Source organism: Mastigoproctus giganteus, chromosome 2 (genome assembly GCF_048544385.1).
Source record: "Mastigoproctus giganteus isolate SK-2022 chromosome 2, ASM4854438v1, whole genome shotgun sequence".
Lineage (NCBI taxonomy): Eukaryota > Metazoa > Arthropoda > Arachnida > Uropygi > Thelyphonidae > Mastigoproctus > Mastigoproctus giganteus.
The window spans coordinates 61,687,529-61,714,700 of NC_143576.1; the positions used below are offsets into that span (position 1 = coordinate 61,687,529).

At 37.8% G+C, this 27,172-nt stretch overlaps 1 protein-coding gene across 1 annotated transcript in view; it reads right to left on the reverse strand.

Annotated features, from left to right (window-relative positions):
* tup (LIM1_Isl and LIM2_Isl domain-containing protein tup) overlaps nt 1-27,172 on the reverse strand; it is a 182,517-nt gene that overhangs the window by 7,348 nt on the left and 147,997 nt on the right. Inside the window, exon 8 of the mRNA XM_090389947.1 lies at nt 18,284-18,481. Within this exon, the coding sequence (XP_090246073.1) occupies nt 18,284-18,481 (198 nt within the window). The remainder of the gene's footprint in view (nt 1-18,283; nt 18,482-27,172) is intronic.

A 27,172-nucleotide genomic window follows, 5' to 3' on the forward strand; every position in this document is an offset into this window, starting at 1 on the left:
CAGTTTAATGACACAAACGGTTGAAGTACGATGTTGTTATTGATGGAAAAGAGAAATATTGAGAACGGTTGCGTTTCTCAATTTGGTGTGCAACAATAGAAATACGCGCGCACGAGTGCGCATGATAGGCAAGCTCGTTGAAGCGCATGCCTTATTTACTAATACGACATAAAAGCTTTGTGATCACAACATATCCATAGCTATAACGTCGCGTGACAAAGCAACATGCTGCTAATGCACGCACTCACTTTGCTTTGCAGCAGGTACCGAATATGTATTGCTGCCGTTAGCGCTTCGTTTTACTGTTCTGCTAAATGACTCGCACAATTTTTTTTTTTTTTACCTAGCTGAGTATTTCAAAAGTTTTTTTTTTTTTTTGCGTTATGATAAAATGGTTGTTTGCTCCCACAGCATCAAGCTGTTTCTAAGAAATCTTTGCAGGTTTGATAGCATTTCTATATATTGAGCGCCAAGAGAAACAGAATCGGAGAAAGCGCTACTTAAAATAGCAAAGCCATAAAATTTAGACATTGTCACTTTTTAAATCAACATATCTATATTCATTTCGGCAGTATCTCAATAACGGCCTATAAACTAATAAATTTCGCGGTATTATGGAGACCAGTGTGGTTACAAAAACTGACACTGGGAATGCCTACATAACGTACAATTTGATACCTTCGAAGTTCAGTTACGTGTGATGCATTGCGAAGATTAAAAAAAAAACGGCATTCTGGCAGAAGCCATAAATTTCCTTTGTGTCTTTATATTTCTCCGCGTTTACACAACATTGAACTAAGCATTAGTAACTGTGGGTTAGGCAGCGACTATAAGACAACATTAAGATGAAAGAGGACAAAATATTCCAGCGAAATTATCAACAAAAAGTCCCTCCATCATAGGTCCCATTAGGTGTTCCTTTATTTTTTTTTTTTTGAAAGTGCAGTAAATTTAGAAATATCTTTGATGTTTGAAGTTCGCCATTTGGAATAATCTGTAAAAATTACAGAGAGGTCAATTACATTCTCAATAGTGGTTTCTGTTCCTGACGTATGTCACAATTAGGAACTCAGTGAGGTACCTCCCTTCCCCTTCTTTCTGTTTCCCTTTATTAGGAGGTGCATTTATTGATACTGTCCATTTAACGGTACGAGAAGTAAAAACAGAAAAATAAATTAAATTGCCCCTCATTATTTATAATATATTTCTTCCACGTTTGCAGAAAATAGTCTGATCTCTCTTTAACAGCCAGTAATCTTATGTAAACAAGTAGGAAGGGTTATTAATTAATAATTTCTAACATTAAATTATTAAATCAAATAGCTGTTGCAACAACTTCTCTTTTTGCTTCTACGTTTCGTTATAGTGAGGTCGACAACAGGACTGTTTCTTCAAAAGATTATTCGTGTTGTTTTCTAATTTCGCGTGCGTGATTTCTTTAGGAAACCGAGATCCAATCTTAAGCTGATGAATATTAAATTCAGAGTTGATGGTTGTGCGCGCAATCGGCAGTAAAAATTAATTTCAAGGCACAGAAGGGCAGCGTTATCATTTGATGACAACCTTGCCCTTCTGTGTCAATTAGCATCACAGAGAACTGAGTAGTGTTATATCCATGGACATCGCCAGAGAGAGGAAAATCCCCACAGATAAAAATCCGGCGATATTCTTGATCAACAGATATAGATCCATTGTAATGTTCTACATACATAAAACAGAATGAGAAAAATTCGCACAATTCTACTCACCTTCTTATATGGGACAATTCGACATTTGCATGTTGTTTATTTGTTTCATATGAAACTGGAAGAGCACTCATTCTGTGTTCCTCATACAGAAAGTTAGTCCGCATCCGCAAGGTAGTATAATTTATATTCTTTCTTCTCTTTTTTTTTATCCATCTAAGAGACAACTTTTTTCTTTATTCTTTTATCATTTTTTCCGCTTTTCATGCACGCCATTATTTTTTCCTCTCTCTCTTCCTCTGCTAGTTTAAAGCGATCTGCAGTTACACACTAAAAGAGGTGGACTGGCTGCTCGTGTCTGGACTTCGTTACCCGGTGGCTGACAAGGCGTGGGAAGAGACAATAAGCCGACTGCCGACAAAATGGAAGCGGGGTACATGGAAGGATACTGCCCGTCAGGTCTGCTTTCTGTCATCCACAAATCAATGGTCGCTGAATATCCTCTACCTCCCTCTTCTTTTTTCCTCTCCTTTTGGCACAAAAGAAAATCACCCCCCCCCCGCCATCCGAGATGTGATATCCAACCACAACGTCAGTTAGGGATATTTTAGTCCCACGGAATGCATCCAGTCCGCGAAATAGAAAGCAGCGTTCACGTCCTTGTCAAAGCACATAAAATAAGCTACACTGAATCAGTGCCTCACAATGCATCTTTTTGTTAGGAAAATAGAATATAAGCCGAACCTCTGTGGTGGTTACATCATTGTGGATGACCCTTAAAAAAAGGGCAATGATTGACAATTCAGTCGAAACTCATCATTTATCTGCAATCTGATTATTATAGAGTCACTGGTACTGAAAGGCATAATATCAACTGTCCTTCTCTCATACCAAAGAATAAACTTTATTTTTGATGTCTGCTCGGTATTGCAACTGGCAGCCATCCTCCCAAACCTTCCTGGTTTAAATCAGTACGAGTAACTCTTAAAGTTGATAATCCGTGTTATATTTTTCTACATGATTAAATGGGTTTTATCTAACCAAGGCCGATGCAGCGAAGTGGTCAAGCAAGAGCGAGGATGCATAAGTACCCTTGGTTCAAGCAAGCATGAGTACTAAACAGGGTGCTGCTTCTTGTATTCTCTCAATCTTGTCAATTCCCCTGTGCGGTCGTCCCAGAATATAAACAAAAAATTTATTTATATATCTGTGTGCGCGTATATATTTTGTGAATTATTTCTTTCAGTTTGATTATCTTTGTGAATACTGGTTTTGTAGAAACAAGTTGAAAGGATGGCACTCTATACTGTGGTCAACGGGCAACGTTTTATTGAACAAACCTGCCATGGTCATTTCTGAACGCAACACTTCTTGTTTTAGGAAGAGACTTTGTCAGATAATAGTCTTCACCACACTTTAATGAAACTGCGTATCCTATTTTTGTACTTCTCTTTAAGTACAAAAGATGGTTCTTGATCATCAATGGATTTCACTACTGATGAACAAGAAATCTTTAATTGCATCCTAATCAATGAAATACTACTTCAGCTTCTTTGAAAAGGTTGTATTTCGTGGGAGTCTTCCCTGGTTGCTTGGCACCATATCGCCACCCGTTCGGTGAGGACTGGGTTCGATTCCTATAGAAATTATTCAGGTTTCTTTGATGAGGGTTGCAGTTAGTGAATATCAGGCGGAGGGAGAACTCCCGAATAACAAGCAAATCAACCCACGAACACACACGTGTACAGCGTAAGACATGCAGATGTAGTATAACTGTGGACTGACATTGCACGATTTCTTCGAGCCTTATACACCATAGTTATTATATAACCTGGATATATTTCGGCGATTAGTGAACCATCTTGATTAGTTTTATTTATTTTGCCAGTTCTAATCCTATCTTCATATATGAAGAGGAGAAATCTATATTCTCACTGCCGTGTTTAACACAAAAATATTAGTGAATAAAGCATGATAACTTCCTAGCTTAAACATTAACATATCAGTAGGATTTTATAAGCATCTCCTTATCGACCCATCAAATAACTTTTATAAGTAGCAAAGAAGGGGTGACAAAGCATCATATTAGGAAACTGGTCGGCGGGTTGCCAAGTAGTACTGGGCGTTAACCAAACGCACGAACTTGAACTAATGCTTTTTTCACCGTAAGATTTTAGTTAACGTGGTTGAATCTTCGTGTTTCGTCCCTTCTTCAAGTTTTACTTATTACTGAATAAGACGGAATTATTTTTGTGCGGTTTCTTGCAGTATTTCACAAATTTGCCACAGTTTTAGTGGGAAGTACTGGATTTCTAGTGCTGAACTAAAGATTCCAAATTAAAATAAATATATTTTTTAACCTGTACAGAGAATATTCCATATTCTGCAAACCTTGCTAATTGAGCGAGCAGACAAGTTATTAATCAGCAACTGTAGTGTATAATTCCCCCACCCCACGAGGAGTCTCCCAATTTTTCATTCCGCAATATAACTTTCCGGTGAGCACACGCTTCTGATGGCATGAAATACATCTCAATCTCTAGGCCTGTGGAACTTGGGCAATGAGTAAACGATGGCTTAAGATTTTCATATTCCAATTTGGTTACTGTTAAGAATGAACTTCGGATTAAAGTAAATGCTTAACTAAAGTAATAATATTGCATAATGACCAAGAAAACTTGCATTCGTTTTGGATTCCCAGCAGGGATTTGAACCCTCCCACTACCGCTCTCCAAAAACTGCTATTAATAATATCACTGGCCGAAATAATTAGCGCATAAAATAACTAGTTGACAGAACGATAAATTACAAATGAGGAGAGTGGTATTTTTCTTAGGAAGAAGTAAAAAAGAAATTCTAAGCCGTCCAACTGTTATTCATCAGCTGTATTTAAATGTGCGCCAGCAAAAGACTTTCATTAAATACCGAATCGATAGTTACAATTCTAGTGAAAATCAATTGTTGGGTTTATCTGGTTAGTACAGTCAAGACAGGGCAACGATCCCGAACTAGGGAAATCACGGTCATCGCTCCCTTACGCCTTTTCTCATTCGTTTTCCGTGTGGTGTTATGCGCAGTGAATCTCCCGGAGAGAAAGAGAGAGTGCTTGGATCATTGCCAAATTTCAACCCGGTGATTCATTCACTGAAATCTTTTCTCTTAATACGGAATATAACATTCATAAATTGTCAGGATTCGTAACTGGAATGCACATGCCGTGTGGATGTGGGTCGGAGGAAGACTGGATAAACAGAAGAGATGTGCGGATTGCCCGAATGTGCTGTAGAAGCCAGACAGACGGGAAGGATCGGTGACTGAGCCGAAGAAGAAAAGAACCGAATGATTGATGAATAGATATCTCGAGCTTCTTGTACACACTATCGTCGTTATATACCGCTTGCCGCACATCTCGAGATATCAAGTGAGAAATGATAAATTAACCGCGAATTAGCTAAAAGGAGAGGTAGTTTCTCTAGAGGAAATTCTCCCTCCGTTAAGCAATGGTGATTTAGAAATGCATAATTATGAGTGAGTGGGGGCGCAGTGCCGTCGTCCATCTACACCATATTCAACAAGTGGATGCAATGTTATGAAGTTCGATAATCACAAACCTAAAAAGGAATAACCGTTGACATTAAAGGCTACAGTCTGCGTGTCTCTCAAGTACAATTCCAATAATAATTTTCAAGATCAAAGAGGCTTTAACAGCTCCCCTGGCCATCTTGTTGTACCTCAATACCTTGCAACCTCGACATCTGAAATTCCAAGGTAACTACCGAAATTTATGTTCTGTATTTCATGGTCGATTTTCCAGTACCGCTGGAAGGAATACCTCTGCTCAAGGCAAATTAACTCGACCACCACTTTCTGCTTCATTAGCTCGGATCGAATCCAGGCCTTCCAAAACGTAAAATAAGTGGTACAGTATAATTGCACAAGACCAAGGAAAAATTCCACAAGTTGTACATAAGAAATGGGTGGAGCTTCCGATAAGTGTACATTTTTCATTGGTTTTGGAACCAAAGATCACGAATGCTATTAGTATTTCAAAAGCCAAGAAATAATTTTGTAATATTTAAAATTCCAGTATGGCTGTTGCAAACGTGGATTGTTTTATTCTGATAACAATCAGGTAAATCTGCTGCACTGAATTTGTTGAAAATACAAAGTAGCCTTATTTGCCCCCCCCCCCTTTTATTTATCTGTTTATTAGTAAAATTAATACCCAATCTTGTGAGAAGTGCCACTCGCTATGCAGTTTTATTCCACTGTGACCCTTTTTGCACAACCTTTTTTGACACACTTTCAACGTTGCTATAATTTAATATTGTTGTTATAAATAAAATCCTCCTTACCACAGTCTCTATCAAACTACCGAGCAGTAATTTTATAGCATTCGAAAGATATTTGGATCTCCTCTCAAACACAGTCTTTAAAGTTCACCTTAAGCCTATCTGTAATTACAAATAGATTACTGATTAACTGGGATTTCTACGATTAGATTCTTATAAAATTTAAGTGGACTTTGCTCTATAAAATACGTTACTTGTATTTCCACACAAGAAAATATCTTAAATTCAACGACTGCCCCTCCCCTCTCTAGTGATGCAATACATACTTGTTTCTTTATGAAGCATTAATCCAAGAGAAAAATCACGTTAAATGGGATGGAATTTGTTTTTTTTTTTTTTAACTATGCTGAGGACACTTGCTGCCTCAAGAAATAAACTGATATCATTTTGGGATACTGCGGTGAGCTGCTATTTCAAATTGCACAAACGTCTGGCCTATATTTCTCAACTTATTTTCCCTTCATATATCGGTGTGACTTACTCCCAGACATGTGCAAATCCAAAAAAACTTCTGCTTTATTTTTGTAGTTGGCATAATGCCAAAAGTAACACACTTATAAAATTACGTGAAGCATGCATCCATTTTTTATCAACAATGCTTTTTGTTGTTTTTTTTTTTTTTTGTTTTTTAGAAGCGCATGCTAATCTTATTTAGAACTTTTCAAATTTATAGCAATTTATAACTTCTATTATACTTATAATTATTTAGACTAATTCAGGCAAATAGAATGTCCATTACAATTTACAGAAAAAAAACTAACCCAGTTCTTTTGGGAGTAGTATAGTGAGGTTAGGGTTATTTTGTTTTAGGTTGTTAGTATTTTAGTTCTACAATCTCACTTACTTGGGAGGTCACGACGTCACTGACAATAAATTTCAGCTGTAATAAATGTAACCAAAAAACAAATCAGTGTTATCTGGTGTCCAATTCTGATCTAATTAAACTAAATTACAAAAAAAAAATTCACTAAACGGATCAACAACGTCCGATTATAATTTATATTTTTATCAGGTTTTAGAGAATTGATCGAAAAATAAGTTCCATCTTTTCTACTGGAGGAGTGCTGACCATTACAGCCAGTGCCAAATGAAAATTTGAAACTCAGTTCTACGAAAGATGTTGGCAGGCCATTATAACTACATGAAAAGGCACTGAAGGAACAGGTAAAATTAACGTTACGCATTTCATCATGGGTAAATGAGTTCATCGTTAGGTGATAGATAGGAACATAAGGTTATGCCCACAACCAATGATTTCTGGCCTTATTTTTCGATTAATTCTTGTATAACACGGATTTGCTCAGCCATTAGATCAAATAATTGCACAATGTTATTCAGAGTAGACATCAAGCCACTTGGGTATTTTAAATCGCAGCCATTTATTGGCACGAGGACATTTCATTGTAAAATGTACACCAGATGCAAAAAATTTAGTGAGTTCTTTTAATAAGACGAATTGGCTGCTTATCAGAATTTACACCAATATTTTTTATAAAGTTTAAAAATAAATCCCAAGTACATTAATGTCCATTCTGCAAAGATGTAAGTAGTATTGATACTAAAATTTAAAACATGTTAACAGTAGATATAGTCGTTTTTGTTGTGAATTGAAAAATGCAAGGTAGAGATGGGAATAAATCATCTACGTCATTAACTTTGATTAAACAATATTATATTTAGACCACTTGACTCAGAAACAAAAATAAAACGCAATAATTCCCTTTTCAGATACCAAGGGTGTCTGATATGAAGGAAAAAAGGATGTTTAAAGGTTTATCCCTATTTACTATACAGTGTAAAATAGTAATTGTAAAGAAATCATTCAACAAAGATATTACCAGTCTGTGTGCGTTCACTCGCATACACACACAACCCAAGGGAAAGAAAGGGCAGAGCAGAAGTGTGTGTGATCAATTTTGTTGATACCTCGAGCGTTCAGGGTGCATTTTATGAGGTGACGAAGCAATGTCAACAAACCCGTGGAAGTAGATGTGCAGTTTTGTGTAAACACTTAAAGCAAGCGGCGTGATGAGATACAACATTACTTAATCAAGTGATGAACACGTGACCCTCGCTAGATTTAATTCTGATGACTGTCTCGTTCGGGTGGACACAACAATCTCGCTCTTCCGCTGTGCGATTTCTTTTCGACATCAGTGTCCGCCATAAAAGCGGTCGTCTTTGCCCTCCTCCCGTCTGGTGAAGCGCACGCTTGCGTGGCGTTCGTGTTTCTGTAGGCCCTCGTGACGTGAGTCAAAACGAAACATATTCAAGAGATAATCCCATAGCCCAAGGCACTGGTGATTGAAATAACTCCTTAATCCTCTTACTGCCACTTCAGTACCGTAAACTCAACCCGGCGTTCATGTCGATGGGTGAAGTCATGTTTATGTAACAATTCTGTATCTTGTTGCCAAGAGCCATTCGTAGGCGTTCCCTCCCGTTCTGTCCCTGGCCATCTTCATATCTTTTGGCACTTTTTCCACATCGGAATACATAATCACGCCCTCTTCTTATTATTAAACCTAGCGCCTTTTATTATTAAAAGGCGCACAGATTGAGAACGCCAGAACAGTTCCGTGAGTGATTTCAAACCAAGTTTGGTCTAAAGTAAACGGAAGCGGATTCTTGGTGAGTTACGATACGAGTCCGCTTTCTCCGCTAACCTAGTGGCACTCATTTTGAGAGTTGCATGCTGAGAAAAGACTTTTTTAAATAGAATGTTACAGGAGGATAATATCTTAGTCGAATATACTGAAATTATATTTACGAATTAAGCAATTTTTTTGCCCCGATTATTAAAAAAAAAAAAAAAAAAAAAAAAGACTTTACCGATTCTATTCTATTGTTTTATACATATTTATTGTTATAATTGCTCGTACAATTCTGAAAACCTTTGAAATTTCTTGTCAGCACCTACTCAGAACCAGAAATTATCAACCTTTATAAAACTTATATTTGGCAGCCCTAGATAAAAACTTCAAGCAGTTTATGTAGTAGGTGTGGCTATCTTTATTAATCACCAGTCGGATATTTGAAAGGATAAGATGGCGTATATTTCACATAACAGCTTTATAAAAACTAAAAATAACAAAGCGTCTGATATAGATGATCAACGAGTCTGGAGTCATGCTTCTTGCAAAGTTAATTACTTCTGCAACCAGTTCACCAAACCTAACCAACATAATAGCTCCCACCAACAGTTCAAATCCAAACTCTCCAGACTAAAACAAATGGACAGGATGTTCCCCAATGCATCCCTTCACCTCAAATTATCACAACATTGATTGTAAGAGGTTGCTCAACTCTGAAGCCTACAGGAGTCTCATTTCCAAACAAATTATGACAAATACAAACAAGTGCCTGCCTGCAACCCAGTAACTACATCCGAGAGCCAAATCTGATGTTCTGCAATATATATTTTTGATCATTATAATTCATATTCGTTGTTAATGTATATATAGAATATGCTATGTATTTTTTGTTATATATATATGTGTCTCCTTTGTACTGAATTTTTGCCCCTAGCCTAGTGCTGTGATGGGCTTGCTGTAGTTGCAATAAATGAAATTTATTATTATTATAAGCGAGTTACAAAAAGATAGTTTGCTGACGAGATCTCAATGATTCAGGTATCATCCCTTTTCACCATTGATGTCTAAAACCTCACCGTTTTATTAGTTATCTGTGGTCAAATTAGCGCATAGTTAATTCATGAAATTTTTACTTTTCTCTCTAATGTTCCGCGCTTTATGGTCTGCCGACTAGAATTAAATTCCATGGAAATGTGTCTGTGGCTAAAAGAAGAATAGTTGTTGAATACCTGTCACCAATCTCATTTTAATGATCGTTTTTGGCACGGTTTTCTTTCTTGAAAGGCTACCTCTCTGATAGGGACTGGACTAGCTGCTGAGCAGAACAAAAGATAGATAGAAACAAACAAACAAACAAAGAGAACCAACCACAGTCCACTGGCTCAACAAGCAGATGTGATCATCACAACAGCACACTTATCATTGGCATTGTCTTATATGAAGTGGGATAATTATAATAAATTCGAGTAACACACTTATGTACAGGTTATACGAAGTTAATGAGGAACCGATATCTCAGAGGAAAAATATAAATGAAAGATTACACGTGTTTTCCGACACAAAAAAATTCTCCAATATGCATTCGTAATATCTCTTTTTGCAAAGTGCGTGCATAAATTTTTCAGATAAATAAAATGGCCATTTGGAACCCATCTTGCAAATAAATTTTGAGGAGGGTAGGGGAGGATTCTGCCCCGAAGTGTGCGTGCACGTGTAATACAAAACTTTCCGACTATGGTCAATTCAAATATGCGCAACGTATTACAAGCAGAACTGGGCGGGGGTTAGATAGCCAGCAGTTTACATCCGGTAGATCTGATAGAATATCTTCCGGATCCTGAGTGCCAGAGCTGCATGCCTTGGTCGCCCTCCCATCGTCTCGCCCAACGCTGACAAGACACCCCAGACTGTTAATCGGCCGCAATAAAGTCACCGGGGCGCCAGTTTCATGAGCAGACCAATGCCACCAACAACCTCCGCCGGCGGCAGTAGATTTGGCCGGCCGTACTGGAGAGGTCGCCGGGGAAAGAGAAGGTCGATCGACGAACTGCGATATGTTTGAACGGCTCTCCACCTAATAGTTCTGGCGCCGGGAAGAACATTCGGTTGTTGTTGTTTCTGTTTTTCAGCACAGGGAAGGAAGCGTGTCTGCTTCTTCGTTACTATGATAAAGTTGCGTACATCTTAAGAAGCCAGGTAGCAACGAAATGAGAGGGGGAGAGAAAGAAGGAAAAAAAACAGAGCCGAATTTAACAGGCAATTAGATATACTTTTAAAATCAGCATGAAGATATGCATGGCATGCTATCAACTCAATAGTAACTCCATAGACGAATTTTGGTTGCACTATAATCGGTGAGAATATTCTCCCGGGAAGTGGCAATTACCCATTTTACAAATAACCAAATAAAGTAACCAGATTTTCTCTTATACAGGAAAAGCTTCTAGACGAGCGAAGTATTTGTGCGCATTATATTACTAATGAGGTTCTGGTCTTTCACTGTGTGTACGCGGACAGATGCGAACTTGTATTTGATTTCCTTGAGCCAAAAATTTATATAGTTGGCTTTAGGGCATTTATGATTAATATGCCATGGAACCCGATACGAACCATACACAACTTTCCTATTAAAGAGCCCACAAAATATTGGAGAGACTGGTTGCTGAATGGACTGTTTTTTTGCTCTAAAAACCAGCTTTACCCAACAAGAGTCCCGACCCGGCCCTTCCAGCTATCAACGATTGGGTTTTCATCACAGAAAGAAACTTTTTATACACAGACATAAACAATCTTTTATTGCACCAGGATGAGGACTGAAAAGTAATATAAATCATGTCACAATATACAGCAAAACTAACAAAGCTGAGTTTTGTGGGGCAAAAAACCTAATCCTCCTTTCTCATTGGAAAGGAACTTTTGTCATTATATTAGTTTTATTACAATCGAGGAAAATTCTGCGATCCCTTCTTCTCTCTCTCTTAAACTACTCTGATCTCGAAGTATACACAGGAAATTCATTTTATAATGTAAAATGGTGAGACCGCTGATGAAGATCCTGTGTGAGTAATAATTCAAGTTTCGTTGAATGCCTAATTTATGTTTTTACTACCCTGCAAGTGACAAAAATCATAAAACAGCCAGAAAGTTGCTGAATGTAAACACTGTGAATAATGAGTACTCATTATTCACAGTGTTCAGAATTATTCCATGAATAGAATACATCGCTCATTAAACTACCACGCAGTTTAAAGTTGCAATAGTTTCGAATAAATTCACATACCGAAACTTAGTGCAGTTTCATCTCCAGATGATATTGATGCAGAAAGATATTACGAGGAGGCCCTGAGGGTGAAAGACGTTTACTACACACACAGTATAACGCGTTGTCGTTGCCTTTATATCTAAAGACATCAGTGTCAGAAAGTACGATGACAAACTGCATCATTTCACGAAACAAAATAGAATATACTGAAAGGTACTGGTGCAGCCTCGATTAATCTGTGCAGTAGATTAAACACTCTTCAATGAAACGTTGGAAACCGTTGTAGTAGGTGAAAGGCGAGGTTCGCATATCTCAAACTAAGACTCCTTGAATAGCAGAAAAATACGTATAAAAAAAGATAGTGAGGAAGGAGGAAAATTTCTATAGGAACGGGTCACATGTAATTTATGAAATGTCTTCGAGGATTTTTCCCCCCTTTAATGTATGAAAAGGTGGTCTTCGAATAGTACCGTTTCTTTGAACAACTCCACCAAACCAACCATATCCCTGCCCATCTGTGCGACAGATCTAGGATTGTGGTAGTTTCGTCACTAAGATATACCCTAGTTCAAGATGAAACAGTGGATAACTGGCTTTCCTACTTTCATTGCACTCCACAGATTAGGCCTACTGCAAGATGCAAGTCGCTGCATCTTCGGCGCCACTCCCGACTGTACAGAAAAGAGTACCAAGACTTGCCCAGTACACAAGGAGTGAGAGTTGTCATGGACACACTCTCTCTCTCGTTCACATGCATTCATACATAAACACACACCCAGGAGAAATGGCTACTGCTGATACCTGCTTTACATTGATCACAGAAAACAGCACGTGCAACTCCATCGTTTTGCCCAGATCGTCGTATACGAGGTAGCTTCTAACATACGCAAGAAGCACGGACGGTTTATTCCCTCATCAACGACTCCGAACAAAGCTCGAAGTGGAATTCGCTCAGAAAGCTGTAAACAGAACTTGTTCGGATTCCACCGCCTCCTCAAATCGAAAAGGGCTTTAGCCCATTTTGGCACAGCAATAACAGAGAATCTTCGTCAACTGTGAGAACTGCAAGTTTAAATATATGAATCATGATAACGGCGCTGGTATTAAAAAGGAGTAATATACCACTTTAAAATGTGTTGTCTTCGTTCATCAATTCATGTTTTCCTACTCAGTCCTGTTATGCTGATAATAATGGATTTGTTGATCCCGATAAAAAAAAATTTAATACTTCATCACGGTGTAGTGAATAGCGTATGTAACTTGTATATTATGCCCAATCCAGTAGACGAGACAAATACTGGTGAGAAATCTGCTTTAAAGGTGGATGTTTATTCCAATTAAAGGATCTGTTTAACCAATAAGGATTGCTGGCTTCTGTCTCTCCAATCTTAGAAACTCCTATAATTATTATCTAATGATTATAAAATTGTTTCCTCAACTGTATTAAACACAGCAGTCTAAAAATAAATCTGCTTCCAATTAATTCATTTGATCGTTGGACTTCTGAAATGGCTATTTGAATTCGTATTTCTATATCCCTGAATCGTTTCGGCCAATTTCACTCATGGGTATGGATGAACAGATTACAAACTTTGTTCTCTAAAGTTTATGCAAACAACCAAAAGATAACAGGACTTGAGCTTGACATTTAGAATAAAACTGAGTATTCTGATTATTATTAATTCCCATCTAGAAACAGATGCCGACTCAACAAATGCTGATAGTCGCGCAGTACAAAGCGCAAACAGTTCTTCTCGAATAAAAACTACCGCCGAAACTCTTGGACGTATGCGCTAGAATTAAGACATTTCATCCCATCTATAGGGGACTAGTCAGCACAAAAAACCATTTCCACAGTTAGGCCTCTCATCATTTTTTTGACAAGCATGGTTCCCCCTCCTTTTAGGCGCACAGCGACTAGAGGAGGATCGGAACCCTTCTCCAAACGAAGGACGAAACCACTATACTGTCGAGGTTGGTTTTTTTTTTTTTAATCTGGGAATAGTTGCTATTTAAAAAAAAAATTCAATTAATTTATACATAATGAATAATCAGTTGGAAAACCGCGACAAACCTTTGTAAAACTCTGGTGCCACGAACTTTTAAGTATGAACTATAAACTAAGAATAAGTTCCAATTGGGTTGTCAACTCTTATACCCCTGGGTATTTATCCACTCATTGATGAGAAGCCAAATAGCTTCGAAATAGTGCTGTCACTCAACTGAAAATAAGTAACAATAATCTTCTCTAATGGGGAAGTGGTACTTATTTGAAGTAGAAAGAGGGCAACAACTCGTTGTGAACGATTTCACGATATGTGATGTTTAATAATGATGCTAATCTACAAACTTGGATTTATCTAAAATATTCAGCTATGTAGTAATGATCGAATGCACTAACTAATGCCATCGTATGAACTATAATGAACTTTATAAATAGGGAGAAGAACCGATCATCAACGGGCCAGTTGCTTCTGCAAGAGTGAAGTCTTGTTTTGTAGATAACAGTGGATAAACTTGGTTTGTTACGGATTACATTGATACACAGTTGTTCAAGTGATATACACTTCAAATAAAGAGCATTTATATTTCTCCCTTGGAGCAGTGCATTTTCATTAAGAGTTGTGAAATACCCAGGCAACAAGTGAGGGGCCTGAACATTATGAGATCAATGAATTTAATAGCAAATTTGTTATTTCCACGTACAAAATGAATCGGTGGCCCAAAATTATGTTCTATAGCTTTCGTTGCATTTGACTTTTTGCCATAAAAGTCCGACTGCTAATTGCTGTTTATTCATGGGCCCCTATACCAGGGTTGAGCAGTAAGAGAGCGTTAGAAAGAGATTTTTCCTAGAATTTCGCCTTCCAGTCAGAATATACGTATTACGATAAGCTAACAAATTATAAAGGGATGGGGTTCCACGAAAAAATGTCTTATTTGGGGGTTTCCAGTATTGAATCTAGGAGCAAAAGAAGTGGGCTCAGTAATCTGTTTCAGTAGGTGAAATTCAATCAAAAGGTTAAACGACGATTTCTTTAAATAGAAATGACATTGAAATCATATTTTCAGAGTATTACATGATCTCAATACAAACTAAGTCTCAATTTCGATATGGTTTTCCTACCCAAAGAAACGAGTGGTAATAGCAAGTGCTGAAGGCTCCAGCTAGTATACAAAGGGTACTAGGAAAGTTTTGCAATACAGCTTTATTTAATTTTTTCAAAGTAATTTCCTCTACATTCAATACACCTCTCCATCCTCCGAAACCAATCTTTAAACCAGTTCAGCCAAGTTTCACTAGGGAGTAAAGCACACTCGTTGTCCCTAGCCCGTAGAAGGTCCTCATCACTGGAAAACCGCCTCCCTTTTAGCTTCATTTTCACATGCGGGAACAGTGCAAAGTCGCAGGGAGCAAGGTCTGGACTGTAGGGAGGGTGCTCGAGAAGTTTCAGTCCTGTCGTGGTCAAATATTCGGTGCAGGCTTTGGCGCGGTGAGCTGGAGCACTATCGTGATGGAGGTACCAGGTGTCCATTCTTGACTTTGGCCGCAGGTTCTTCATAGATCCAATGACTTTAGGCAGGCATTGTTCAGTATACCACTTAGCTGTGACTGTCTTCTGCGTGTCCAAAACGACACGTTCCACAATTCCACTCGATTTGAAAAATACAGCTATCATTTTCTTCTTTACAGATCGGGATTTTCTGACAATTACGGGTGTGTCGTCATCATCAAAGACCCAAACTTTGTTTTGAGCCTTGGTCGGCAGATCGTAATAGTACAGCCAAGTCTCGTCACCTGTCACGATGTTGTTCGTGACAGGTAAACCTTTATTAGAAATTAAAACTGTTCTTGAAATAACACCCCGCTAACCAAGCTTTCTTGTTTGACTTCTACACCCACCGGAAAGCTAAATTTTTTTCAATTTTCTTAGGTTCTCGCAGTGGTAAACAACGTTCGTTTCAACTTGAAATTCTTGAAACACAATACTGTTTCCCTAAAGAACTCATCTGATTCTTAGATGACTTATGGCCTAGAAACGTTTTTCTTTCTGGCGAAAAGAACTTTGGGCAATTTCTTCCAAACCTCCTCGTTTCATCGATGTTCGACCCTTGTTCATGCCCATATCCAAGCATCTTAAGAATTTGCTCGCGCAACTCCCTGCCAACTGATCAACAGTCTGCATCGCAACCAAATGGTAAAAAAAATTGCAAGATGTCAGACTTTTGCTGTTTTCAAAAATAATCTTTGTTTATTACAATCTGTATGCATCAACAATACTCTTCCTGCCTCCACAAGGTGCCTATCCAACCGTACTTTAAATTTCAGACTGTCCACCAGGATCACTCAAAGACAGTTTATTGAAGTGGTCAACGTGTTGGATAACTGTAAACTTCGAGGTGCAATCTATTAGTTTTTATTTATTTCTATCCTCAAATTGCAATTTATATACATGAGACATTTGGCGACAGAAAAAAATAATAATGATGTTAAATAGTAAGGCGATGTATATGATAAACGAGCATTTATTGTATACAATAGCCCTCGTTCTATCTGACGAGGGTCCACTGTATACAGTAAATGCAGCCAGAACGATTGCTTAGTTTCAAGATATACGATATCTTCAAACTAGCAATGTACGACTTTCAGAGAAGAGTCTGTTCTCAAGTGTTCATCAATAACTGATGTTTCAGTCAACAGTGTCATATATCTACTGAAATGGCAACAGAAATAAAAATAATTCGGATCGATACTGTGTGTCCAGAGAGTAGGATCGCCATCAGATTCTTGTTAATGAATCAATAAAGTAACGCAGTACACGAATAGATCACAGCATTAGACATCACTTGGGACAGGAGTAACAAATTTCAACAGAAATATAGATCTAGAATGGCACTTCCAAGGACTGCTTAGAATAGGTGCCCGTCTGTAAATCCCTTACCATTCCAAAACAAGAAACGACATCTTCAGTTGTGCTAGGTGCATAAAACATTGGGCTGTGGATTTTAAAGGTGTTCATGCACCTGGCGCAATTTCTACTCAACCTATAATTTCCCAATGAATGCAAAGTGTTTGGATGAGTTCACGTTCTTCAGAATATGAAGAAATACAACCATGGCAGACTGCACTCTGTAGGTACTCATAACATCTTCCTCGGGCGACTTAACAGACATCTTTCGGTGTACAAACTTTCATGGATTGTTCGAATGCAAGTGACATTATCTCAAGTTACCATTGAATGCTTCACATATTGATTGTTTACTTCAATAACGGGGTATAAAAGTCCATTTATCAAATAACGTGTGTAAATAAGGAATAATTTACGACATGCAGGGTTTATTAGAGGATGAATGAGCCAGAATCCTGATAAATCTAATCTCCATAGTCACTTAATCGTCAACGAGCTGGATATCAACAATGCTGAAGATACTGAAAGGACTTACCGACTGGCTCTAATTGACAGACTCATCAGATGCTATGACTTTGTGACCTGCTATTACTTAAATATCCCAGTGATGCATCAAACTGACAGAAATAGTAATGTGACTAAATGGGCAAAACAATTCAACAGTTGTTTATAAGTCAGACTATAATGATACCGCCAAAACTGCGAAGTTGATTCTTATTCCAATAAGACGAAGGTGTCTGTCTGTATTTTGTGAAGTAATCGCTCCTTGAATTGTGAGAACGGATGAAGCAGGCAGGTGTACCTTCAGTAATTTTATCCGTCTTAGCTGTGGTATTTTCCGTTTTATAGTAGGTACTTGTTAAATAATTACTGCTAAACATGGATAAGTTATAATGCACATCGGTGCAGCATTGAATGAAAAGGACTTCTTTATTTCATGGGACAGATCATATTCACATGATCTGCCCCATTAAATGAATAAGTCCTCTTCACAATTTTTGTTGAAACGTCTCGCCTTTGGTTGATAAATGAAAGATCAGAATCAGTCCATGTTTTTAGGTGATGGGAGAAAGTGACAGGGACAAATTCAACCTTCATAATTTGCAAATGTGAGGAGGAGTATAGAAAAATTGTACATAAGGGTAACGCAGAACAATCTTTTGTAATAATCTTTGGAGGGGGAGATATAACTTCATTCTTCCACCCTTGGATGAGTACCGTGAAGGTAGAAAAGTGATATAACCACTGTACTGTCCAGACAAGGACGGATGTTATAGAACCGTTTCAAATTCGCAAACCAATAAAAACTTTAAGCCAATAAAAATCTACATTTCCTTACAGGTTTTTCCTCCCTCTTCATTATTCAGTGCCTTTCCGACAACAGAAATCCAGCATACCTTAATGAATACAAGCTTAATATTTAAAACAAAGAACAACAGACATAAAAATGTTAAAAAAGCGGCATAAAAAAGTAAATTACCTGACTAACAAGCTGCTGGAAGTGCGGTGTGGTGGGATCGATATCAGATTGCATAGCATATTCTGTTAGGGCTTTCCACGGTGGCTGGTATGTTTGGACTTCGACAGGATTGAGCTGGATAGGACTTTCGTGACGCACCGGACTGGACGCAACCATCGGTACCCCTCTCATAGAACCAAGGTTTAGTTGCCGTCCATCCTTAATAAAGAAAACAAATGACAAATCGTTTATATTTTCAAACATCAGATAAAAATGTAATATACGTTCAGAAACAGTCAGCAAATGAAACTTTAAAAAAAAAAAAAAATCTAAGAAGTGATTTAACAATATTGATGTAGATTTTGTTTTTCCCAAGGGCTAAAGAGTTTTAATTCGTTTCTTTGGCAAAGGTTCAGTTTGGAATCGGACATACGATGTAAATGGTGAGTGCACATTCAATTCGCGAGTATACACTTTGCAACTGCACCGTGAGCAGTCGTTATTTAAACTTTCCTTACTAATTTCTCGTCAGCCTAATTTTACGTTCTTCTAACTTAACAGCGCCTACTAGATATCGTTGATAGTGGGAATCTGCACTTTTATCGTTGCGCGACTAATCTCCATTTTAACTCAAGAATGTGTATGCGCTCGTTGGCACCCAAATGGGGTCGGTTTAGAAGAGTAAATTTACTGGAAAAGGGGTGACAGTCACATGACTCCAGTTCATCTTTTCGTTCGGACATTAGGCAAGAGATCCGACAGTGACGGCGAAAGGATGCTACTGTGCCAACCCTTCCATTAAAGTACTTGTCATCAACACGACGAGGGCAACGCCCCAAGAAACGGAACTGCCTCCATCGGCAGCGTCCATTAGTCTTTCTCCCGTAGTAATGACTGTAGGAAACATTTCGCCAGTTAATTATGTGTCAACTCAATGTAGTCTGGTGAATGTGCAATACTGGGAAGATGCGGTTGTTCTGTGTGTATGTGCGGTGTGCGTGAGAGCGCGTTCGCTGTGTGTGTAAACCCCTTCTTACCTCCCCTCCTTAGGAAGTTTCTTCTACCAACTACACTCGGGGGGCAGTTAAAAATGAAGCCAAAATTAGTCATTTTCCATACGAACACATTAATATTACAGTCGTAAGCTGGGGTTCTTAAAAAAAAGGTACAGCGAGACAAAGTAATGCCCGCGCAAGTCGGTGGGATAATTTAATAACAAGCTCATCATTACAAAAAGTCTCTTACCACGCGACTTCATTAGACAAGTCTTTCTTTCGGAGTTGACGACTTCAAGGGATTCGTTAAGAATTCATTAAAGATTATGCCAAACATAAATGTATGTTGCCATGCGCGCAATTTTTCTTATCTTCTTCGTGATTTATACGCAAGTTGGACGCTTAATTTTAGTGATGTTTTCTATGTACATTATGTATTTTTGGTGGCGCTAATTAGCAGTGATTTGTTAACACGACTTGCTCATTTAGTACGGTTGTTAGTGTCTTAGAGAAAGAGGCTGCTGGACGTTGGGTTAATTACTTATTTTCTTCTCCTTCGATAAGGGGAGGGAGGAAATAAAAGACTTCGCGGTTATGCGAATGAAAGATTTTATGTTACTCAAAAAACCGATAAGACAGAAATAATTTTCTTCCCTTTTATTTGTCTTTCAAAGAAGTTTCTTTTTTCTTCATAATCCATATTAATCACGACCGCTCGTTACGAGTTAACTTCCAGGCTATGTGCACTCTCCTGTGACGAAGAAGATAAGAAAGTTTCGTTCTTTTTTCCGAATTTATTTAGACTTTTTTGTGCAGAGAATACACCACTAATATCTAAACATATTTTAAGGTTTTTAGTCATCTGATCGCTACTAACTTGGAGTTGGATTATATATGCATCTCTACGTTTAGAGTGCATTATTATTTTGTGAATGACCTTTGTGACGGTATTTTCCAACACGATGAATATCACAGGGATTAAAAAATAAAAGCTAAGTGCAAGATTAAAATAGTAGTATGAGAGAAAACTAAGCTAAAATTAAGAACAGGATAAGAATTAAAGAATAAAAATATAAAATACTACGCGTGGATTATCATAAAAATAGCTGCGGTATTGTCATGTCCTAAGTCAAAAGGAAATCAAGAAATGAACACTTTAAAAGGAGCCAATGCTCAGACTTAGTCCTTGTAAATTCGCAGTAGCAAACAGTAGGAATATGAAGGGAAGATTGAAGTTCTGGAGACGACCAGGGATTTCAATGGTTGATCACATTCGCAACACTGCACGTTAGTGAAAGAACTAAAATCGGTGGTTTAATCTTATCCTGTTGAAAAATAACTGTAAATGGAACCAGTCCTGTATTTGTATTTTTTTTTTTTTTTTTTTATTTATTAATTTATTTTATTGTCTCTGATTGGCCTGTGTAGGTCAGCGTCAATGATTTTGTTCCCTTGCGATTTTAGTGCAGGAAGAAAACAATCAGCGATCCTTAGCCGATGACAGGAAAGAGACTGCAACATCAAGAATAACTGCAAATACTCTTAAGCAGAATTCCACATGGGTTCCAGTAACGTTGTCCCATAATTTGTTCGTTTAGTTGGTGGGTAGTGCTTAATATTAATACTAATATTTTACTTTTTATTAATTTTCTGAATAAATTTAGTTTTTCAAAATCATTGCACTGTCTTTAAATTCGAATTTGGGGCTTTTGGCGCACATTACTTCGGTGTCAACGGAACATTCAGTGAGCTCCTCAAATGAATGAATATCTCTTAAGAACATAGCAGAAGAACCTCGAAAGTGAATGAATCGAAATCTCTTTATTTTTGATTTCAATGGAAGTGGTTGAAGCCACTTCCATTGGGATTGACGATTTAAGAATATGGTTGCTTTAAATTTCCCGAAAGGTAAACTAAGGCGGTGAGGCCTCAGTTTATTGCGTGTATTCTGTAATGATTTGGTTATTTTGTGAGAAGAAAGAAATCCGAGTTTCTGGAAAAGAAAACCACACAACGCCTGCATGAAATTCCCTCGCGCCCTGAAACCAAGTAATTTGGCCCACTCTAAAAAACCAAACTCTTCTACACTATGGAAATACAGAAATCATGACCACCGTGTCAGCAGCGAGAAATTGATCAGAAGCGTCTTTTCACAAATACGCATGAAGAATGTTACTGTTTTTGTTATGGAGAGCAATTTAAATTAAATTATTATTCTGATAACAAGGTTTGAGTGTTCAGCAGTCATTACAGGAAGAAAAATGTAGAATATCGTCGTTTTTTTTTTTTTTTTTTTTTTTTTTCGCATGGAAAGCATGGATGATTTAAAGGTCAGGAGGCCAATAGAAACTGAAAGTTTTCTTTTTCTTCCTCTCATTGTTTGACTATTGATGTCTACATTACTCCAAAAAGTACGGATGGGTTGAAAAGTCTTTTCCGAACCCATCCATACCAACCATAAAAAAAAAAAAAACCTAATATTCTTTATTCCTGGTTATGTTAAGGAGTTACTTCTCAACCTGTCGATGGTTAAAAGCGTACGCTAGCTCTAATAGCTTCCCATAAGTATAACGCGAACTGCTAAAGAACGTCCGAACTCCACCGAATCCAGTCACTTATTCTTTCTATTTCTGGTCCTGAGACAACTCTGCTCCACACACAATTCCTGAAAATTGTGCCCATTGTGAACAGTTATTCTTGTTTCCAAACCTTCAAACCCATCCACGGTAGTTTTCAGATGACTGAAAAAGTAGAATGAATTTAAATTGAGGTGTCGGCTTAATAAAATACGTCCAAAACAAAACAAAATTTACACGGTGACATTCTAAAGGTTTTCATTATTGGTCTAGCACTCTCATTTAAATATGCGCTCCTGTAAATTAACATCTCTCTCGCAATGAATATTGAACGTTAAGAAAGAAATAAATAGTTTAAATTAAAAAAAAAAAAAAAAGTTTAATTTCAGCGCACGATCAATGACTATTCGTATAGCCTCCCCCACTTTCACAGTCTCACTATTCGGAACATTTTCTGCATGAAATTATATATATATTTTCCATTACTGTTGCCAATATAAAATAATTTAGAACTTTAAAATTCGTTTTTATGAATGCGCGAGGAGCTAATCATTTGCTATCAAATGATTAGCTCCTCAATTTGAGTTCTTGCGTACGGCTCGCTCATCGAATGATTAATACATAATAAATCACCCTCCCCATCCCACAGAAACGTCCGATCTGAGTATTTGATGTGTTAACGACAAAATGATTGGGATGACACTGATAAATGAAATTCTAAGGTAATGCTCCTTCTCTTAAAAAGGATAATCAAAAAAACGAAATAATACTGTAAATAATCCAGGCTGTATTTTAATTAGGGAAAAGTCATCTTTCAGATGGGTCACCAACCTTAAAAAAGGTTTTTTTACAGACGTGTTTTTAATTATTTATTTTTTGTGAGCAAACCTGCACCCAATTCTCTCTTGGCAGAGACACGTCGTGCTATCAAATACGACGTGTATCTGCCCATAGATTGCCGTCCTCATAGGTTGGTTATTATTTCAAACAAAAAGTTTAAACAAAAAGTTCCCCGGTGAAATTCACCTTGGACTCATTCAGCTTTAAGCTTTCCTGACCCTGTTTGGAAGCTGCAAGATTGGATGATGATGATGCACGAAACCGATCAATTCGAACAGATCTGCATGTGTAAAACAGTATGTGTTCTAAAACATCGGCTGGTTTAGCTTATATAACGAAAAACCAGTTTCTGTGTGGAAAACTCTTCAAACCGGCTAATCTACCCCTGACAAAATCTCCATAAATATTATTGTTTTTTATACTCGGGCACGACCACCAGGTTAAAGGAATTTACAATAAATCATGAATACAATCGTTAATCGTATTTAGTACTCACGGGCTTGCACCACGGGCCACTCAAAGAGCCCGTGCTACTGAACTCTCGCTTCTGACCATTCGGCTACGTCGTCAACAGATGTCAATCCAAAACCTCTCCATTAAGCATGCGAAATCACTGACAGAACCCTGACGAACAACAACTCCAATTTCAGCGTTAGTTGTTCAACGGACAGCTACAATAAAAACTCATTAAACACCACCCTATTTTTTCATAGTCCTTTTTCGAATACCTGGATACTGCAGTAGTGGTACTGCAGTGTTACAAGCCATTTATGCTTTTTATTGGGCTGTTGATAGGACTTTTTATAATGACCTGTACAAGTTTCGTAGAAGCAGAACTTTATTCTTTTATGTGCCAAGAATATTTAGAATTCTAAAGAGCAAATACTAGCAACGTTGCAGATGGAGTTGAAGAGTTCCTTGCAGACCAAATCTCTATAAATAAAACTGATGCAATGCAATAGGGAGTGTTCTGAATTTGAACTGCCTACACAACTTTCGTTGAATTGTTAAGAAGGGACCTTGCGTACCTTAACACGTCAAACCGGGGTCATAATGGAATGCATCGGCGTGAGTGAAAGTGTAATATCCACTGCACATTTTCATAACCCCCCACATTTCCTATACATTTTGGTTTACTTGATATGATTCGAAATATCCGCTGTATTCATCTATTTTTAGACAAACGTTTTCGATTGTTTCCAAACCAGTCATCAACTGTAATTAGGAGATTACCTCAGCACTGTACAAGCAATATTTCAAAATAACAACTGACCATTGTGACTGACCCACTGTTTTCCGTCCTTTGGAAATTAATTAATGGTGTTAAAAGGAATGTAGGCTGAAAACAGTTCACTAAAATCAGACAGCTTTTGTCCAATGATTTAATGCTTCGTGCCAGTAAATGTGCCACATCTGATATTCTATTAGGCCATTCAACAAAGCAATGTCGTAGGAATGTTGCACAGAGCCCTTTTATTTCGGGAAACAGAGAACATGTTGATCAACTCGCCCAGTAAACAAATCAAATTATTCTAGACTTAAAATTAATCTTAATGGGAATTCGATTCATCTAGTAATTTTAAAATAATTAGCATCTCAATATCTTTTATTTGAAACTCTAGAAGAGCCTGCGTGTAGTAACATAACATGACTCCACTCAATCTGTACAATCATGGCTCATTATTTGAGTCTGAAAATATAACACAAATAATGAGCAATGGAAGTAAAATAACAGTTCCCATTGCATCTATTTAATGATTTCCTAAATGCGATTTACTGGCATTCCGGGCTTACGTCCGAACCTCGTTTATTAAAATCGTTAGTGGATCATCAGGAGATCGATATACGGAATCCAAACAATACGTCCACAACTCAACTCAACAGGTGGAATAGTTAATACGTAACAAGACTGAGAACTCACTACGTTGTCATATTGAGTTATGCTATGCGAACAAGAAGGAAATAGTCTGAAACATCTTAGGTAATTCCCTCTGTTCGCGCAGTTTAAAGAAAACTCATACAAAAATTTGTCTATCCGAAAGCGAGTGTGTTGAATAAAATTGTTGTAAATCAGCAACAGATGAATGCATGGTGGTTTCTTTTCAGTAAGAAAAAAAATATTAAGATGATTATATACCCTTCTTGATTAGGAGTCTAAAATGACTGTTACAAGAAAAATTGTTGTAACTTATACAGTTTGATTCTTAATTAAATAGGAAATGGAAACGAACAAATGGGACGAAATACATAATCATGATAAGACTTCTTCCGTTACAGCTATACCGAATCTTAAATACATTTTTGATTGTATTTTGACGGTTCCTTCATACCAATCTTTGTCAACACCGCTCTTTTATACAGATAATTTATATCATTTTATTCTAATGTATTCCCTCCCCCGTTTTTGCCCAATTACATGGCAGGAAAGACCTTCTAAGACGATACAAAAATAGATACGTACAAAAAAACTTACAGTCCAAAGTTCAGGTTTTAATTAACTGTCAGCTCATTTCCAACTCCGCAACGTCATTAATTAAAATGACCATCGTAAAACATACCAATTAATAGGAAAGACAAATAATAGAATCTTCCAACGCCGGCATGGGCTTCAGTCGACCTTATCTTAGCAGCACAAGGAACTGCTTCCCACAGACGCCAAAATCTTTGAATTTGGAGGTACCAGGAACTCCGCTGGGAAAATCCTGGACAGCAACCGAATATTAAATACAGTCGGAATGAGTTTAGTCTACGTGCACCCTTCCACTTCAACAACAGTGGGATGGGGTATATAGTATGACTGACTGGCTCTTATACTCCCCCCCCCCCCAATTGCAATTACGGATGTATATACATTTCTGTAGTTAAACAGATCATGAAATACACCATGTTACGTCCTTGTACATGTATCAAAGTTTTATGATGACAGCTGAATCTCATCGGGAGTATGCAAAAAATTACGCAATCAACGTACAGTCAAATTTGTAAATATTGTAGCCCACATTGGGAAATATTTGCAGGTTTCGTGCAGTCTATTGCTGCTAATCCTGCTACGACTACGTGACAGAAGAATTGGCATTACAGCCACTGTTGATTGCACTCTTCGCATAAACTGCAAAAGCAGCAGACCATTAAACAGGGTCTCGATCCACATGAACGATGATATAAGCAGTGCCCACATTGAGGTTCGCACTGTCTCCTGGACGATGAATATTTTATGGCAATTCTCTCTATCCAAGCGATGTGTAGAGGGAGCAACCACCGTCGACAACTGCTAATCTTTCACGGCAAGTCTGCCACCAGTGACTGGTTCATCACTGTGTCCAAAGCAAAGTTTTTGACTACAACCTTTTCATGGACAAGAAACTTTTTTCTTTCGGCATAGAAAAAGACAACTATGGGCGCTACAAGTTTCTTGCAGCAATTCTCCAATATGTGGGTTTTCTTTCCATGGCGCTCATCTCGCTGCCTTACAGTAATGTATATCAACTCGTACATTTCCTCCACACACTGCTACGCGAGCTCATATAAGAGGATCGTACGTGATTGGCCACACTTCACCTCACCGAGTCCATTCTGCAACAATGGTTTTGGGAAAAGGACATTTAGCATGGCTGGAACACTCACCTGGCTATTGTGGCCCACTGGATGGTAATGTACACCCAAAAAGTGCGCACCTCAACGTTATTTTCTTCCACGGGTATGTTTAGCGATAGACCAGTTCATGTGCACTTAATGACGGTGAGCTCCTGCTGTAACACTTTTGTGAAGTCAAAATGTGAATAAAATTCACAATTACAAGGTACCAATTCTTACCGCATGCGTTCGTCTTCCATGGTAAATAGTAGCCGTCACTTTTTTATTCAAATGAAAAGGTCTGAGTTTATTTAACGTCAAAGAATTTTGGGTGGTTGAGGTCGAGTTAGTTGATACGAGGCGGAACTGCAGATTCTCGCGACTTCTTTTTAATTAAACAAAAAAACTCACACCACAGAACATGTGCTTTCACAGACATACTTTCCTGTTTCTCCACAGATTCTCTTACAGAAACTTAAGAATTCTCTCTCCGCCATGTTGGTTATTATTATAGTGTGACAGATGATACTTTCAAACTAGCAGAGGTGTTCTCCATGAACTGCAAATGCACTGTTATTTGGTTTGCATTTTAATGATGCTATTGTTGCTGGTGTAATACAGATTCATTCATAAACACGCCGTGTAATAGATTCATTGGAGTGAAGTCAGGCGATGAAGAATGCCAGAACGCTGCTAAACCTGAACGATTAAACAAAAAGGCATATTATTCACTTTCTGGCGGATTATGAAAACTACATGAGGAACTGTAGCATCCATTCGGAACCCGATCCTCTAGTCTATATTCAATGGAAACAGTGGTGTCTAACATTTACCCAAATGGATGTTGCGCACCTACCCTGAAATTTGTTAAAAAATGTGGTCCACAATGATGTCACAAAGCAGACCCACACCGAACCAGGAGTGTT